At 40.4% G+C, this 15979-nt stretch overlaps 1 protein-coding gene across 3 annotated transcripts in view; it reads right to left on the bottom strand.

Moving 5' to 3' along the window:
* ATAD2B (ATPase family, AAA domain containing 2B) overlaps window positions 1-15696 on the bottom strand; it is a 121481-nt gene extending 105785 nt beyond the window's left edge. Inside the window, exon 1 of one of the 3 annotated variants that reach the window (XM_021087782.1) lies at window positions 15056-15696. In XM_021087782.1, coding sequence (XP_020943441.1) covers window positions 15056-15271 — 216 coding nt within the window. In that variant the 5' untranslated portion in view covers window positions 15272-15696. The remainder of the gene's footprint in view (window positions 1-15055) is intronic. The other 2 variants (XM_021087781.1, XM_021087780.1) reach the window with 2 other exon arrangements.

Here is a 15979-nt window from a genome sequence, read left to right as displayed (position 1 = left end):
AGTACACAATCTATTTGACAAATAGTTTCTCATGGCATAAGGCATATTATAGTAAGTACTCTAACAGAAATACACAATTCTCTGAAAGAAAAAATAACAGCTAGCAGAGATGAAGAAAGACATAAATAATGTGCTGTTTATTTTGTAACAACATAATAATGGAATACCTAAAACAGTCAGAAGAACATGATTCAAGGATAAGAGAACTTATAAGAGTTATTATATGCTATTATATAATAGTGTCAAATGCTACAGAAAGTAAACGTACAATGAAGTTAAGTCATCCCCACCTAGGTGACTTTCTAACTAATCTTCTAAAATAGGTAGAAAATTTTTCCAATTTGTAAAAACGATTTTCTCCCTGAATCTCAGAACTTCTTTCCCTTTTTTTTTTTCCTTTTTGTCTTTTTAGGGCCATACCAACCAGCATATGGAAGTTCCCAGGCTAGGGTTGAATTGGAGCTGTACCTGCCAGCCTACACCATAACCATAGTAACAAGCCGTGTCTGTTACCCATAGCACAGCTCATGGGAATGCCCCATCCTTAACCCACTGAGCAAGGAAGGCCAGGGATCTAACCCGCATCCTATAATGGATACTAGTTGGGCTCATTACCACTGAGCCACGATGAGAACTCCTAGAATTTCTTAAACCATACTCATCAGTTACCACATATACCGAACACCATTCTACCATAAATCTCATACAATTAAGTAGAAGAACTTGAGAATAACAAAAGAGTTTATGCTGCCCTGGCTTTCAGGGAAGCTTCCTGCCCAGATCAGAATTTGTTAGAAATCTAAAACCTTGACTTTAGTATAAAGCCAAAAGGACATATCCAATTACAGCATTAAAAATGAGAAATTAGGAAATAAATGAATTAGCAGACCAATTCAAGTCTTAATGGCAGATTCATCTAGAATTGTAAAAGTAGAAAATAAGAAACTGATTCCAGAAAGCAGAATAACTAAAAGATTAGTGGCATCAGTATTCAAAATAAAGACAAGGCAGGTGTAAAAAGCTGCTGTGTTTTAGGAGCTGTGAAAGAAGGCCAGGAGACAGATACTGAAAGAATTGTAACAATGATTTCTGATTTCAAAAGTTAGCTTCAGAATTCTAGCCAAAAACCTACAGAGATGTCTATCAGACTGTGGGAAACAGTTCTGAGACAGAATGATGTGAGGACTAGACATGGATATGAAATAGTAATAAAAGGGCCATAGGTAATATATAGAATGAGAAAACAAGAGGGCAGAAGGCAAGACCTTGGGAAAATACATTAAAAGAGCAAGCAGAAAGAATCCCGTATAAACTAGACAAAAATACAGTGTCTCACTCAAATGGGGGGAGGGAGTGGAAATTGATTCCAAAAAGACTAAACAGGAGTTAATCTGATAAACCCAAACCTGTGGACTGGTAATTAGGTCACTGTAACTTCTGAAAGAGCAATTTCTGCTGAGGTAGAAATCACTAAGTGAAGAACTGAGTGACTGATGAGAATATACAAGTGATAATTAAAGAGTTACTTGAACAAGAAGTGTCAGAATTAAGAAGAAATAAGACAACAGTCTAAAAGAGGTTACAAAGTCAAAGGATTTTCTTTTAAAAAAAAAAAAAAAAAAGACCTGGTTTCTTGTAAATAGAAGGGAACCACAGAAGAAAATAAAATTTTAAAGAGCAAGATAATTCTGATGAGAAAAAGATCCCCAAAGAGACAAGAAAAAACGCAACAGGAACCTTATTTTCTCCCCCTCCCCACCCCCGACCCCTGCCCCCACCACCCCACCCCAGGTTAGATCAGAAAGTTTAAGGGTGCAATCAATCTTTTCCAATTTCCTTTAAGAGACAGCTTTTTTTTTCTACCTTTTTAAAAATTAAGTACTCCTGTTTTCATGAGAAAGCTTAAAAGCGCAATCAACGTCTTTTTCTTTCATTTGTAAAAAGAATTCAGAGAGGCAGCAGTTACCATGACTTCAGAAAACAAAACTCACATGGTTGTTTATTTTCTTGGAGCCAATACGATTCTACAAACTCCTAAAACTTCAGGCACACAAAATGTCCTAAGATTTCCTCAAATATCCCAGGAGCAATGGCTTACTAGATTAATATTTCTAAACAATCATCATGAAAGAATACAGAAAGGGGAAAAAATGTATAGAAATAAGTTGAGGAGTTGTAAAAAGATAAAAAGTCTATTATAGTTTAAAATGCTGTTTTCTTTCTAGAAGACAAATTATCTGAAAATATTTCATTACTTAAAGTGAGAAAAAGACAATGTGGGTACTGAAAAATGCCACAGACTTAACAGCTGGACGGAACCAATCTCATAGTACAGTATTAGGACTGTAATCAAAAACTGCTGTTTACCTCATAAGATTCTTAGAATCAGGTGAGGAAGTATAAGCAAAAAATATTATACCCAAAGCCTGACAGTGGATACATTCTCAAGTAAAAATACTTGTTTGGCTTTGTGGTATTAACACAACTCTATCAGCTTATTAATTCTCTTCAGTGTTCATTCCTTCTGCAAACAAAATTCATTAACACCTATTATTATGTTAGATACTAAGATACCTGATGATAAAACAGTCTCTGCCCTTCAAGAAAGCTAAAATCTAATCCTTTAAATCTTCCAGTAAAAGGCATATGAAAAGCTAAAAGTGATGAGGGCATTGAGAGTGGGGTATATATTGATTTAGCCTATTTTATAGAACAATTTGGCAAAACCTATAAAAATTTAAAATGCATTACAGCAAAGAATGAAATAGTGCCTTTTGCAGCAACATGGATGAAACTAGAGATCATACTAAGTGAAGTCAGAAAGAGAAAGACAAGAGTTCCCATCGTGGCGCAGAGGTTAACAAATCCAACTAGGAACCACAAGGTTGCGGGTTCAATCCCTGCCCTAGCTCAGTGGGTTAAGGATCTCGCGTTGCCGTTGAGCTGTGGTGTAGGTTGCAGACACGGCTCAGATCCCGCATTGCTGTGGCTCTGGTGTAGGCTGGCAGCTACAGCTCCAATTAGACCCCTAGCCTGGGAACCTCCATATGCCGAGGAAGCGGCCCAAGAAATGGCAAAAAGACAAAAAAATAAAGAGAGAGACAAAGACAAATACCATATGATATCACTTATATGTAGAATCTAAAGAAAACTACACAAATGAACTTATTTACAGAACAGAAACAAATCCATGGACTTTGAAAACAAATTTATGGTTACCAAAGGCATGGACTGGGAGTTTGGGACTGGCATATGCACACTCTTGTATACGGAAAGGATGGTCAATAGAGACCTGCTGAATAGCACAGGTGACTCTACCCAATGTTCTGTAATAATCTATATGGAAAAAAATCTGAAAAAAAAAAAGGAGATATATATGTGTATGTATAACTGAATCACTTTGCTGTACAGCAGAAATTAACACAACACTGTAAATCAGCTATACTTTAATAAAAAAATTTTAATGAAAAAAAAATCACATTATACTTTTGACTATTTCCACTTCACCTAAAAGAGAAAGATCATTTTCTGCTATATTATAAATACTATTAAAAACATGGCCGAGCTCCCGTCATGGCTCAGTGGTTAGCAAACCCGACTAGCATCCATGACGATGCGGGTTTGATCCTTGGCCTTGCTCAGTGGGTTAAGGATCTAGTGTGGCCGTGAGCTGTGGATCCCACATTGCTATAACTCTGGTGTAGGCCAGTGGCTACAGCTCCAATTCAACCCCTAGCCTGAGAACCTACATATGCCCCAGGTGCGGCCCTAAAAAAGGGCCTAAAAAAGGCACACACACAAAAAAAAAACACATGAAGACATGAGTTCCTGCTTGGTGCAGTGGGTTAAGAATCTGACTACAGTGGCTCATGTCGCTGTGGAGGCACAGGTTCAACCTCTAGCCTGGTGCAGTGGGTTAAGGATCCAGCCTAAGCACAGCTGGGGTCTGATCCCTGGCCCTGGAACTCCTTATGCTGCAGGGCCGCCAAAAAAGGAAAAAACAAATGGAGATAACTACGTGTGTACCAACAGAGAACAGTTAAAGAAACGATGGCATAAGGATACAACAAAACATTAGAAAACCAGCAAGAAGGACAGAAATGGAACAATGTACATAATACACACTGAGGTAGAAAAATTAACTAACATAGATAGTATATGATTCCAGAGTTCCTGCTGTGGCCAACAGGATCAGTGGTGTCTCTGGAGTGCTGGGATGCGGATTCCCAGCCAGCACAGTGGGTTAAAGGATCCAGCTTTGCCACAACTGCAGCCTAGGCCATAACTATGGCTTAGATCTGGTCCCTGGCCTGGGAACTCCATGTACTAGGGGGGAATCAAAAGAGGGAGGGAAAAAAAAAAAGACATGCTTCCACTTCTGTTAAAAAAATATATCCATATAAGGAGTTCCCTGGTGGCTCAGTGGGTTAAGGAACTGGTATTGTCACTGATGTGGCTTTGGTCACAGCTGTGGCACCCTGGTTCAATCACTGGCCCCAGAATCTCCACAGCTAAAATGTTTGCTTTATTATCAGTTAGAGACAAAATTTTTCTAGGTGTCAACATCTGAATGGTATGAGTTCCAGAAGGAATGAAAAAGAGAGAAGTAATATTTGAAATAATAATTTTAGATTACCATTAAGAAACAATGACAAATTTGCCACAATCAAAATAGGTGAAAAAAACCACAGACTAAAAGATCTAAGATAGCCGAACAAGAGAATGAAGGAAAAATCTATGACTAAAACACAGTAAAAATTTATGAAGGAGTTCCCTTGTGGTGCAGTGGGTTAAGGACACGGCATTATCACTGCAGTGGCTCAGGTCACTGCTGTGGCACGCGTGAACTTCCACATACTACTGGCACACACACACACAAAATTTATGAAAAAAGACGAAACTATGAAGTTTCAAAGAACAGAACACCTACAAAAGACTCAAACATCAAACTTCAAGAGTAACAATGGATGCAAGGTGACAACAAAATAATACTCTTGGTTTTTGGGTTTTTTTTTTTTTTCGTCTTTTTAGGGCTGCACCTGTGGCATATGGAGTTTCCCAGGTTAGGGGGCCAATCGGAGCTACAGCTGTCGGCCTAAGCCACAGCCACAGCAATGCCAGATCCAAGCCACGTCTGTGACCCACACCACAGCTCACGGCAATGCCAGATCCTTAACCCACTGAGCGAGGCCAGGGATTGAACCTGCAACCTCATGGTTGCCAGTCAGATTCATTTCTGCTGTGCCACGATGGGAACTTCAACAACGTAGTATTCTCAAAAAGTATTAGACCTAGAATTTTGTATCCAGCCAAGTTTTCATTTAAATTAAAGAGCATACTGAAAATATTCTCAGGCATGTAATGCCTCAGAAAGTTGTCACAAAAAAAGTCCCAGACTGAAAATATTCTTGGAAGAAGCACTCACAAAAAAAAGAGGAATAAATGTAGAATAATGACACAAAATATAAAAAGAAAGGGAGTTTCCATTGTGGCACAGCAGAAATGAATCCAACTAATATCCATCAAGATGCGGGTTTAATCCCTGGCCTCACTCAGGGGGTTGGGGATCTGGTGTTGCCGTGAGCGGTGGTACAGGTCGCAAATGTGGCTCGGATCCTACAAGGCTGTAGCTGTGGTCAGCAGTTGCAGCTCTGATTTGACCACAGCCTGGGAACTTTCATACGCCGCAGGTGTCATCCCAAAAAAAAAAAAAAAAGAGCAAAAAAAATTTTTTTTAATAAAGTAAATTAGTGACATTTATTGTTATTAGAAAAACCTCCAGGGACTTTCCATTGTGGCTCAGTGGGTTAAGACTGACTAGTATCCATGAGGATTCAGGTTTGATCCCTGGCCTTGCTCAGTGGGTTAAGGATCTGGCATTGCCATGAGCTGTGGTGTAGGTCAGAGACCTTTCAGGGAGATTGGGGGCGGGGGGGAGAGAGACTCCAGAGAAAAAGAAAAAGTACTCAAAAAAAATCAAAGCTAAAATTCTAGACAGTATAAGGCAAGAAGAGAGATGGAATATTACAAGAGCATGTTGGCACACAATTTTTTAAGAAAAAATAAGTTAATAAAGAGACATTTAAGTCTTAAGAGCAATCACACACACACACACACACACACACACAAACACACAAAGGAAACTAAAACCAGGAGTTCCCTGGTGGCCTAACAGTTAATGATTTGGCTTTATCACTGCTGTGTCTCAAGTCTGATCCCAGGCCTGGGAACTTCCACATGGTGCAATTAAAAAAAAAAAAAAAAAAAACAGAAAAAAACAGCAAAAGATCTACAAATGTGACCTAGTGGATATATCTATAACACTGCACCCCCAACTGCAGAATCCACATTCTTTTAAAGTGCACAAGGAATGTTACCAAAACTAACCATAAACTGGATGACAAAAATAAGTGAGAACAAATTTCGAAAGATCAAAATCATATGGAATATGTTCTTTGAGCACAGGATTAAGAAACTGAAAGTTAAACAGCAAAAAAATAATGAGAAAATAAATGCCCAACAATTTGAAAAAGCAACATACTTTTTGATAACAAATGTATTAAAGAATAAAAGCAAGAAGAGAATTGTAAACTATTCTAAAATAAAAAGTTTATTTAAATATATATATGAGCAGAATTTGAACAATAAAAAAAATTAGGTACAATCTTAACATGGGACAATGTAGAATACGGAATATCTGAAAAATCAATAGATTCACAACACAGAGTTCCCATCATGGCTCAGTGGTAACAAACCTGACTGGTATTCATGAGGACTCAGGTTGGATCCCTGGCCTGGCTCAGTGTGTTAAAGGATCCAGTGTTGCTGTGAGCTGCAGTGTAGGTCACAGATGTGGCTCGGATCTAGCATGGCTGTGGCTAGAACTCCAATTTGACCCCTAGCCTGGGAACTTCCATATGTCACAGGTATGGCCCTAAAAAGACAAAATAAAAAATAAAAATAAATTCGCACTATAATATTTTCCATGTCATACTGTTTTCCAACATATATATATATATATTTTTTATAAGTAATAAAAATACATTTTTCCCAAGCACACAAAGAACATTTACCAATAGTGACAATATATTACGTCACAAAAAAATCATAAACTTCTACAAGAAAAATATGCAAACCATGTTATTTGAGAGACATTCCATACTCTTGGACAACTTATTATGAAAGCGTCACTTCTCTGTAAATTAATCTAGGAATTCAAAAACATTTCCAATCAAAATTCTAGTTGGATCTTTTGAGGAACTCTATAATCTTAACTGAAAATATATACAAAAATAAAAATCTTTAATATCTAAGTCAATTTTGAAAAATAACAAAGAAAAAGAATTTGCCTTTTAGGATATTAAGACATAACCTCGAAACTATAGAGGAGCTCCCTTGTGGCACAGGAGGGTTAAAGATCCAGCTTTGTCACTGCAGTGGCTTAGGTCACTGATGGGACATAGGTTCAATCTCTGGCCCAGGAACTTCCACGTGCCATGGCGCAGCCAAAAAAAAAAAAAAGAAAACCCATTTAAAAAAAAAAATCCCACAGTCATAGAAACAGTATGGCACTGCCATAAGAATAACCAGACCAACAAAAAAGAATAGAGAGGTCAAAACAGGATATATATGGGAACTTGTTATATTATAAAGTGGCATTACAAAGAACAGGTTGTCTAATAGAACGAACAAAATAAATCAAAGATCTAAATAGCAAAAGCAAAACTGTGTGTGTACAGCATCACAAAATAAAAAGTATCCCTTACTATGGGGCAAAAAATGGTTAAAAGCCACTCTTGGAAAACAAGAAAAAAACAGCAACCCCAGTAGAAAATAGAAAAAGCATTAACAAGCATTTTAGAGATGAATAAATCAAAAAAATTACTAAGGACATAAAGAGTTGCTCGTTCTCATTAGTAATCAAAGAAAAACACTTAAAAAGCTAGATATTGCCAAATATTGGCAGGGTTGTGTGGATACGGGATACACTACTCCTAGAAATGGAGCATTTTATAGGTAGCTGAAGTACCACTGTTTCAGAGACTCCAACTTGGGCCCTAGAATATAGACAGAAACTAGTAACACTGAACATGTTTAATTCAATACTATGTATCTTCATATATAAATATGCCACAGAAATCTTTTCAAGAGATGTAAAGTATGAAAATTTTTTTTCAAATGGAAAATACTTATCTACCCCAGAGAGAGATTCCTAGAGCATGAAAGAAATGTACACACTGATAAATCAGTATTACCGAGCAGAGGGAAAGATGGGAGCTCAAGCACACAACTAGAGATCACAGGTCCCAGATTTAGTCCCTTTATAGGTATTTTTTCCCAAGCCATCTTTAAAATATGGGGAAGCAAAAATATTGCCAAAAAATTATCTCTTTATAATACGCCTGCTCCTCTCCCTACACTCACTCCCTGAAATCAGGCAACAAGCAATTAGTAAAAATTGCTGTCCTATATTTCACATCCCTATAGGCTACTGTTCATACTTCCTGTCCCAATACAATACTAGACACCACAACTCTAGATAGTCTAATAAAAATCTATCTATATGCAGTATGTACAATATTTCCTGACTGTACAACAGTGGCCTTCTTTACTTTTTCAGATATTTGTGAAAACTGATTGAACGGCATCAAAAAGTAGTGATAAATATACATGAGGCAGTAAGATATATAAGTGGAGGAGGCAGAACTAGATTTAAATAGTACCCTACCACTTATGCCTATTTGGTCTTCGACAGGCCACCTAAGCTCTTCAGCAATTCAATTTCCTCAGCTGTAAAGTGGGGATACCATCACCTGCCTTACAGGATTGTTGCAGGAATTAGATACGACAGCATTAAACATCTGGCATGGGCTGCTAAACAAACTTTAGTTTACTCCTCTCATTAGGCTACCACCAAATGGGCCAAAGGGCAAAATGCAGCAAGTAAATACAGTAAAAGTGAAGACTGCCAACTTAAAAATAATTTTAAATGAGGCTACTTTCCATTGATACACCCAAAAACTATATATTGAGCGCTATGTCTAGAAGGCGTTGTTGCAGGCACTACAGCTGTGAGCATGACCGTCTCCATCCTTAAAGAACCCCAAGAAGTTCCACTCAAAACACTCAGTGAGTAAAAAATTAAAACTTTTCTTGAAGTAAGTGAGTATCCAGGTCATCTGGCCCCCACTTTTAACTGATTTATCCTGTTAATAATTTCTCATTTGTATATCACGTACATACTTAGAGCCTTGAAAGTAAAGGCTGTGTCTTATTAACCCTCTATTCTCAGAGTCCAATCATCACAATTTTCACATATTAAGCTGGCTATTTAATATGTTATTCATTTATTCACTTAACAAATAATTATTAAGCATCTTCTATATTCCAAATGATGCACTAGGCTCTGGGAATGCAGCAGTTTAGGGAGGTGGGAAAAAGTTACAATGCCTGCTGTCAGGGAGCTTATGGTCTACTCTAATAGATGAGTCTAAGAGAGAAAGACTTCAACCAAAGGTATATATCCTACTACCTCCAGATAAAAATAAAATAGCAATCTAAAAATGAGATCTGGCATTGCTGTGAGCTGTGGTGTAGGTCTCAGACACAGTTCGGCTCCTGCATTGCTGTGGCTGTGGTGTAGGCTGGCAGCTGCAGCTCCGATTCAACCCCTAGCCTGGGAACTTCCATATGCTGCAGGTGCAGCCCTAAAAAGCAAAAAATAAATAAATTAATTAAATAAACAAATAAAAATGAAAAAAAAACTTATGCCAAAATACTTACAGTTTAAAAGAATCTGAAATTTTTGCTTGGGGGATTTTTTTTTTTTTTTTTTTTTTTTGGCCTCAATGGCAGCATGAGGAAGTTCCAGGACCAGGGATCAAATCTTCACCACAGTAGAAACCTGAGCCACAACAGTGACAACAGTGGATCCTTAACCCACGCCATGCCACCAGAGAACTCCAAGAACGTGAAGTTCAGAATCTTACAGCATACACTCAAAGTATCTGAAAGCTAATACAAGAATTCCCTGGTGGCTCAGCAGGTTAAGGACCCAACATTGTCACTGCTATGGCTCAGGTTGCTGCTGTGGCTCAGGTGCATTCCCTGGACTGGGAACTTTTACATGCTGTGGGTGAGGCCAAAAATAAAAAAATTAAATAAACAAAAACTAATACAAATTACAGCCTATTATTGTTAATGTAGATATCTTTTCTGTTGTTTAATATAAGCCACACACAATATTATCTCTCTAAAACTATCCAGCTCATATTTAAACAAAGTTAACACTTTTTTTTTTTTTTTTTATCTTTTTGCCATTTCTTGGGCCGCTCTTGCAGCATATGGAGGTTCCCAGGCTAGGGGTCTAATCAGAGCTGTAGCCTCTGGCCTACACCACAGCCACAGCAACTCGGGATCCTTAACCCACTGAGCAAGGACAAGGATCGAACCCGCAACCTCAGATTCCTAGTCAGATTCATTAACCACCCTCGCCACGACGGGAACTCCATAAAGTTAACACATTTTAAATGATTTTTCGGAGTTCCAGTGGTTAATCGGATTAGGAACCATGAGGTTGTGGGTTCCATTCCTGGCCTCGCTCAGTGAGTTGATGATCCAGCGTTGCCATGAACTGTGGTGTAGGTCACAGACACAGTTCAGATCCCACGTTGATGTGGCTGTGGCGCAGGCTGGCGGCTACAGCTCCAATTAGACCCCTAGCCTGGGAACCTCCATTCACCCTGGGAGCAGCCCTAGAAAAGGCAAAAAGACAAAAAAAAAAAAAAAAAGAAAAAAAGACTTTTCCCCTAACTTTGTACTTCCAGAGAACTTTGTATCCAAAAATCCCAAATGCTTTTTATTCAATAATTCATTTTTCACAAAATCCTTCCCCACCAGGGAGACATAACAGAAATATAAACTATCCCTAGAACAAGACCGAAAACCCAAATAACAAGGAATCCCTCAATAACACAAATGAAATGTCATTATGTACGTCCAAAATTAATGCCAAATACACAATTCAAAGTAATACGGCACTTTTCTGAAGTGTAACTTTATAGTGACAGAATCACTCCCCATTCAGGTACAGACACTGTTTGGGCTCCTTAGTTAGCATTACTAGTGTTAATCCTACCACCTGTCCACCTAAACTTTCAGAGGTTACAGGTTTATCTGTAATTAGGTATACAGGAGACACTCAAGGATCTAGAAAAGAGTGATTAAAAAGATGATATGCCAAGGAAAATGATTTAAGAAACTAATACACATTCACTTCTGCAAGGGCAAATTTCATCCATGAACTAAAAAAAACTACAACTTTGTATATTTGAACTACAAAAGTGACCAATAATTGAATTTTTAAAAGCTGCATTTTCAGTTGGATCCTGGAGATAGTCCTATGAACTCTACAGCTGCTTTTATTCAAAACTGTGACTGTTTTACTACATTTATCACCTATATGGCGCTCCATATGAATCTGATATAAGGAAAAACTTGCTCTACTCCGAGGAACTTGGATTTTTCCCTGCTCATCTAAGAGTGTTATATATACATGGTTACATTTCCCTTTCAGATTCTTTTCGTGTTTAACCCTCAACTTGGACCACTCAGCCTGTGTTTCATTGGCAAATTCATGAGTGTTGGAAAATAATTACAGAGTGATAAAAGAGCATTTTAAAGGAGGACTCAAAGGTTTTTACTAAAAATAAAATTAAAATAAATCAAGTTTACCTACAAAGTTACCTAAAATATCTATTTTGATCCTCTCAACTAAGATGTGGAGTCAAAAGCCACATAAGTACCAACAAACAGGTCTAACTAACCAAGGCAGAAAAAGAGTTGAAATACTTTTCAAAGACTGCTTTCCACTTCTGTGAATACAGTATTAGTATGCTGAAAATGACTCTTAGGTGGAGCAAATAAATGCTAATTACTGATGGTCAAATTAACAGACCTAAAAGAGGTCAAGTTGTACACAAGGTAAACAAAAAAACACAAAAGCCAAGTATATAGGAGACAACTGCAGAGCACAAATCCATTTGACATTTAAAAAGTGTAGGCACAAGAAAATCATTCCAATAATCAACAGAATGTATCCTATGTTTATTTCCCCACCCTACACATACTTGGGGAAAAGGCAAAGCTATGACAGTATATGGTCCTAAGGCTTTTTTGTCTCTAGACACAGTGAATGAAACAGTCTAAAAAAGAGTCAGAGGGGAAGGAAGTGGAGGCAGGGGAGGGATATCAGCATTAAGTATGAAGAGCATCACACAAAAATAGAAAAAGGAGAACCTCTTCAATTTATATTGTATAAAGAGGAATACATTTCTTCCTACAAAAATAAGAGTCTCCATTTTCCACCAAATAAGTCTTTACAAACACTAGCAAATGTCTAAGACATCACATAGAGAGTACCTTTAAGAATACCAGAAAGGGGAGTTCCCATTGTGGCTCAGTGGATTAAGAAGCTGACTAGTATCCATGAGGATTTGGGTTCCATCCCTGGCCTCGCTCAGCAGGTTAATGATCCAGTGTTGCTGTGAGCTGTGGTGTAGGTTGCAGATGCAGCTCTGATCCTGCGTTGCTGTGGCTATGGCCAGCAGCTGCAGCTCCAACTTGACCCCTTTGCCAGGGAACTTCCATATACCCCAGGTGCAGCCCTAAAAAGCCAACACACACACACACACACACACACACACCCTGAAAGGGTGAACCAGGAGGAATGCTAAATTCTTGTAACATAAAACCAACTTAAGGAGTTCACGTAGTGGCTCAGCAGTTAAGGAATCCGACCAGCATCCATGAGGACGCAAGTTCGGATCCCTGGCCTTGCTAAGTGGGTTAAGGATCTGGCATTGCTGTGAGCTGTAGTGTAGGCCAGCAGCTACAGCTGCAGTTCCACCCCTAGCCTGGGAACCTCCGTATGCCTCAGGTGTGGCCCCAAAAAACAAAAAACAACAACAACAAAAAACACTTGAGAGGAAGAGCTTACCAAACTCAAATTAATCTATTTCAGAAATACACAGCAAAGAAATATATACCCTGCTTCATAAATATACTCTCCATAAACTGAAATTCAGAATTATAATTTATCCTCTTCTAAAGGACCAATCACAACACAGGATTAGTAAACCTCTTAAATTTCCTCAGAGGAAGCAATTAGATCATTCCATTATCTACAAGAGTCAAAATACAAATCTTAAAACTGAAAAACAAATATTTCAAAGTAAATCCTCATTAGCCTGTTGTTCATGGTCTTTTAAAACATTTTAAAAGGATCTTTGAAACAAAGTTTCATTAGCATCCTTCTAGAAAAAGCTCTAATACCTTCATTCTTCCAGCAATTTAAAAGCCACCACATGTTCATTTCTACATTAGACTATTGATTCCTTGCCTTTTAACATCTCCATAACAGCTGCTTGACAAATTAGTTCACCTTATTCTCCAGGGGGTAAGGACAGCATAATATCCATGAATTTAAAAATGGGACCACAAAATGATCAGTGACAGATGAGCTAATTGCTTCAGATAAACGAGACACTGCTCTAACAGTCTAGGCATTCATAGCATCATACAATTAAATGCTTACACTCTAAATATTTTATTTGTACTTAAGAACAGAGGCAAATCTTTCTTAAATTACTTTTAAAATCTATTTTAGCTTAGGAAAGTCAGTACACTCGTACATGTTTGGAATAATTTCTACAGAAAGCCTAGTTTTTCTTATTTCAATCTAAAAGATCTGTAAGCCCCAAAATAGTCTAATAAGACAACTTTTAAAATATTTTCCACATTTTTAGCAAAATAAAAGCCAAACACATTTTCATACAACATATTTCAGAAAACTTCGGTAAAATATGTCTATTGTATTTGCCTCAGTTCATTCTGGTATCAGAACAGTGAGAGATACACAGAAAAAGCACACACAAACCATGATCTTGCAGACCCCATAGAAAAAAATATATATTGCTTTCCTCCCATAAGAATAACAAAATTTCCAGAAAAATTACTCTTAGTAAATTAGCCTCTCTAGACAGAAACATCCTCTTTTCTGAATTCATAACCAATCTCATAACACACCCTTATCAATACCTTTAAAGTGATAAAACATACATGTTACAGCTTAGAGCATTACAATGTAATAAAATTTTAAGAGCTACCACTTTAAAAAAAAAAAAAAAAAAACTAAACGAAATCATCGCCGGCCTTCTTCAAATGTCACTTTAGGAGCAGTGGAACCACGATGGTGTTAAGTCGCCTTTTATAAACTATCCCCATAACAAAAATGGAGAGACACCCAAAAAAACACAATTTGGAGACGATAGTGCTTACTATCCACAATTTTGGACATGCCCCTTTTGTGACCTGAAGTCTCCACTTGAAAGCTCTACCGACCGAGACCCCACTAGAACTCTGGTTGGCCGGCTGGCGGGTTCTCTAGCTACAATATCACATTTGATCGCTCCTGCCTGGAGAGGCGATAGTGTTGATTTTGTTTTTAAAGTTGGTGTCAGAGCTGCTACAAACTTTTTTCAGCATCCCTGCCAGGCTGCCAACTGGAGCTCTCGTTCACTTCCTCACCAACTTGAACCACCCCCAGTTTGAGAGTAAGCCGGAGTTAGACACCGGCAGGAGCTGACACGCTCACAAGAAGGGTTTGACACCGCAGAAAACTTTCACTTCTCCTCTCCAGCCCGTCCACCCGGAGAGTCCAGCCCTTCGCTCTTGCTCCCTTAGAATTCCCCTCTCAGGCGGGACAAGGACACAGAAAGCAGGCTGCTCTAACGTCCCCGAAAACACCCCCCCACACACACACACCCATAGTCTTCTCCCCTGGACTCAAGTCCCGCTCTCCACACAAAAGAGCCGGGCCAGCTAAGCTGGTGCGGCCCTAACTAGCCAGCTGCCACCCTCCACCGCACCCGCAGACCCGGGTCTCCAGCCGACCGAGCGGTCTCCCCTGGAGGCTGCCTGCCCCAACCTGGCCAGACAAAGCCCCGGCGGCCGGGCCGACTCGCGAGCCTCCGGACTCGGGCCGCCGCGCTCTTACCCGGGCCTCATCCAGAGCGACGCCGGCGCCACCGCTTCCCCCGGCCTTGGCGGCGGGGCAGCTGGCAGCGCGGGTCTTGGAGGAGCGGGTCCGAGAGGAGATGAAATGGCTGCTGCCTCCGGTCGCCCCAGGCTCTCCTCCGGCCCCAGGCCCAGGCCCAGGCCCAGGCGACTTAGATCCGAGAAGGCGCAGGGAGCTCTTCCGGGTGTTCACCATGGTCCAGCCAGGAGGACGGGGTCCACGCCGCGCCCGCGGCGCCCGCCGCGCCGGGGAGAGCCAAGGAAGGCCGGCCCGCCGGCCGGGCAGTCAGGGCCAGTGGAGCCGGGCCGGGAAAGACAAGCCGACCCGGACTCTGCGGAGCGCAGACGAGGACAGGCGAGAGTAAGACAGAGGAAGGAAAGTCGGCGTGAGAAGACAGCGGGAGACGGGACCGAAGCTCCAGGCCGACAGCTCAGACCCTCCGCCGGCTTCGCCCTCCTCAGCGGGAGCCGAGCGGAGCCGCCATTTCTACCCCTTTCTCTCCCGTTCTCGCTCTCGAGCTCCGTGCGTCAGGGCTCCAGCGCCGCAGGGCCAACGAGACCGCTTCCGGCAGTGACCGCTGCGGGGCGCTGCAAGGCCGGCCAGCCTTTCCCTTGTAGGCTGCTCCCTCCTCTTCCCCCGCCCCTCCAGTAGGCCCCGCCCAGCGGAGCGCTGTCAGCGCTTGGCGGCCAAGAAAGGTACGCTCTGGGCTGTGTCAGCTCTATGGTTTCCAGGTCTGGCCGGCTGCCTAGCAAGGAGGGGATGGGAAAAAACAGAGTGCGCGCGGGATAGGCGCGCGCGAACGCTAGAGTCTGTCTCGGAGCCTTCACCCCTTGCCAGGCCGGAGAACCCCACCATCACCCCCAGGTGGCCTGGATGGTACTAGGAACGACCGGCAAAGGCGGG

This window comes from Sus scrofa, chromosome 3, assembly GCF_000003025.6.
Source record: "Sus scrofa isolate TJ Tabasco breed Duroc chromosome 3, Sscrofa11.1, whole genome shotgun sequence".
Lineage (NCBI taxonomy): Eukaryota > Metazoa > Chordata > Mammalia > Artiodactyla > Suidae > Sus > Sus scrofa.
Note: the sequence above shows the minus strand (reverse complement) of the source record. Positions and strands in the feature narration are given on the sequence as shown.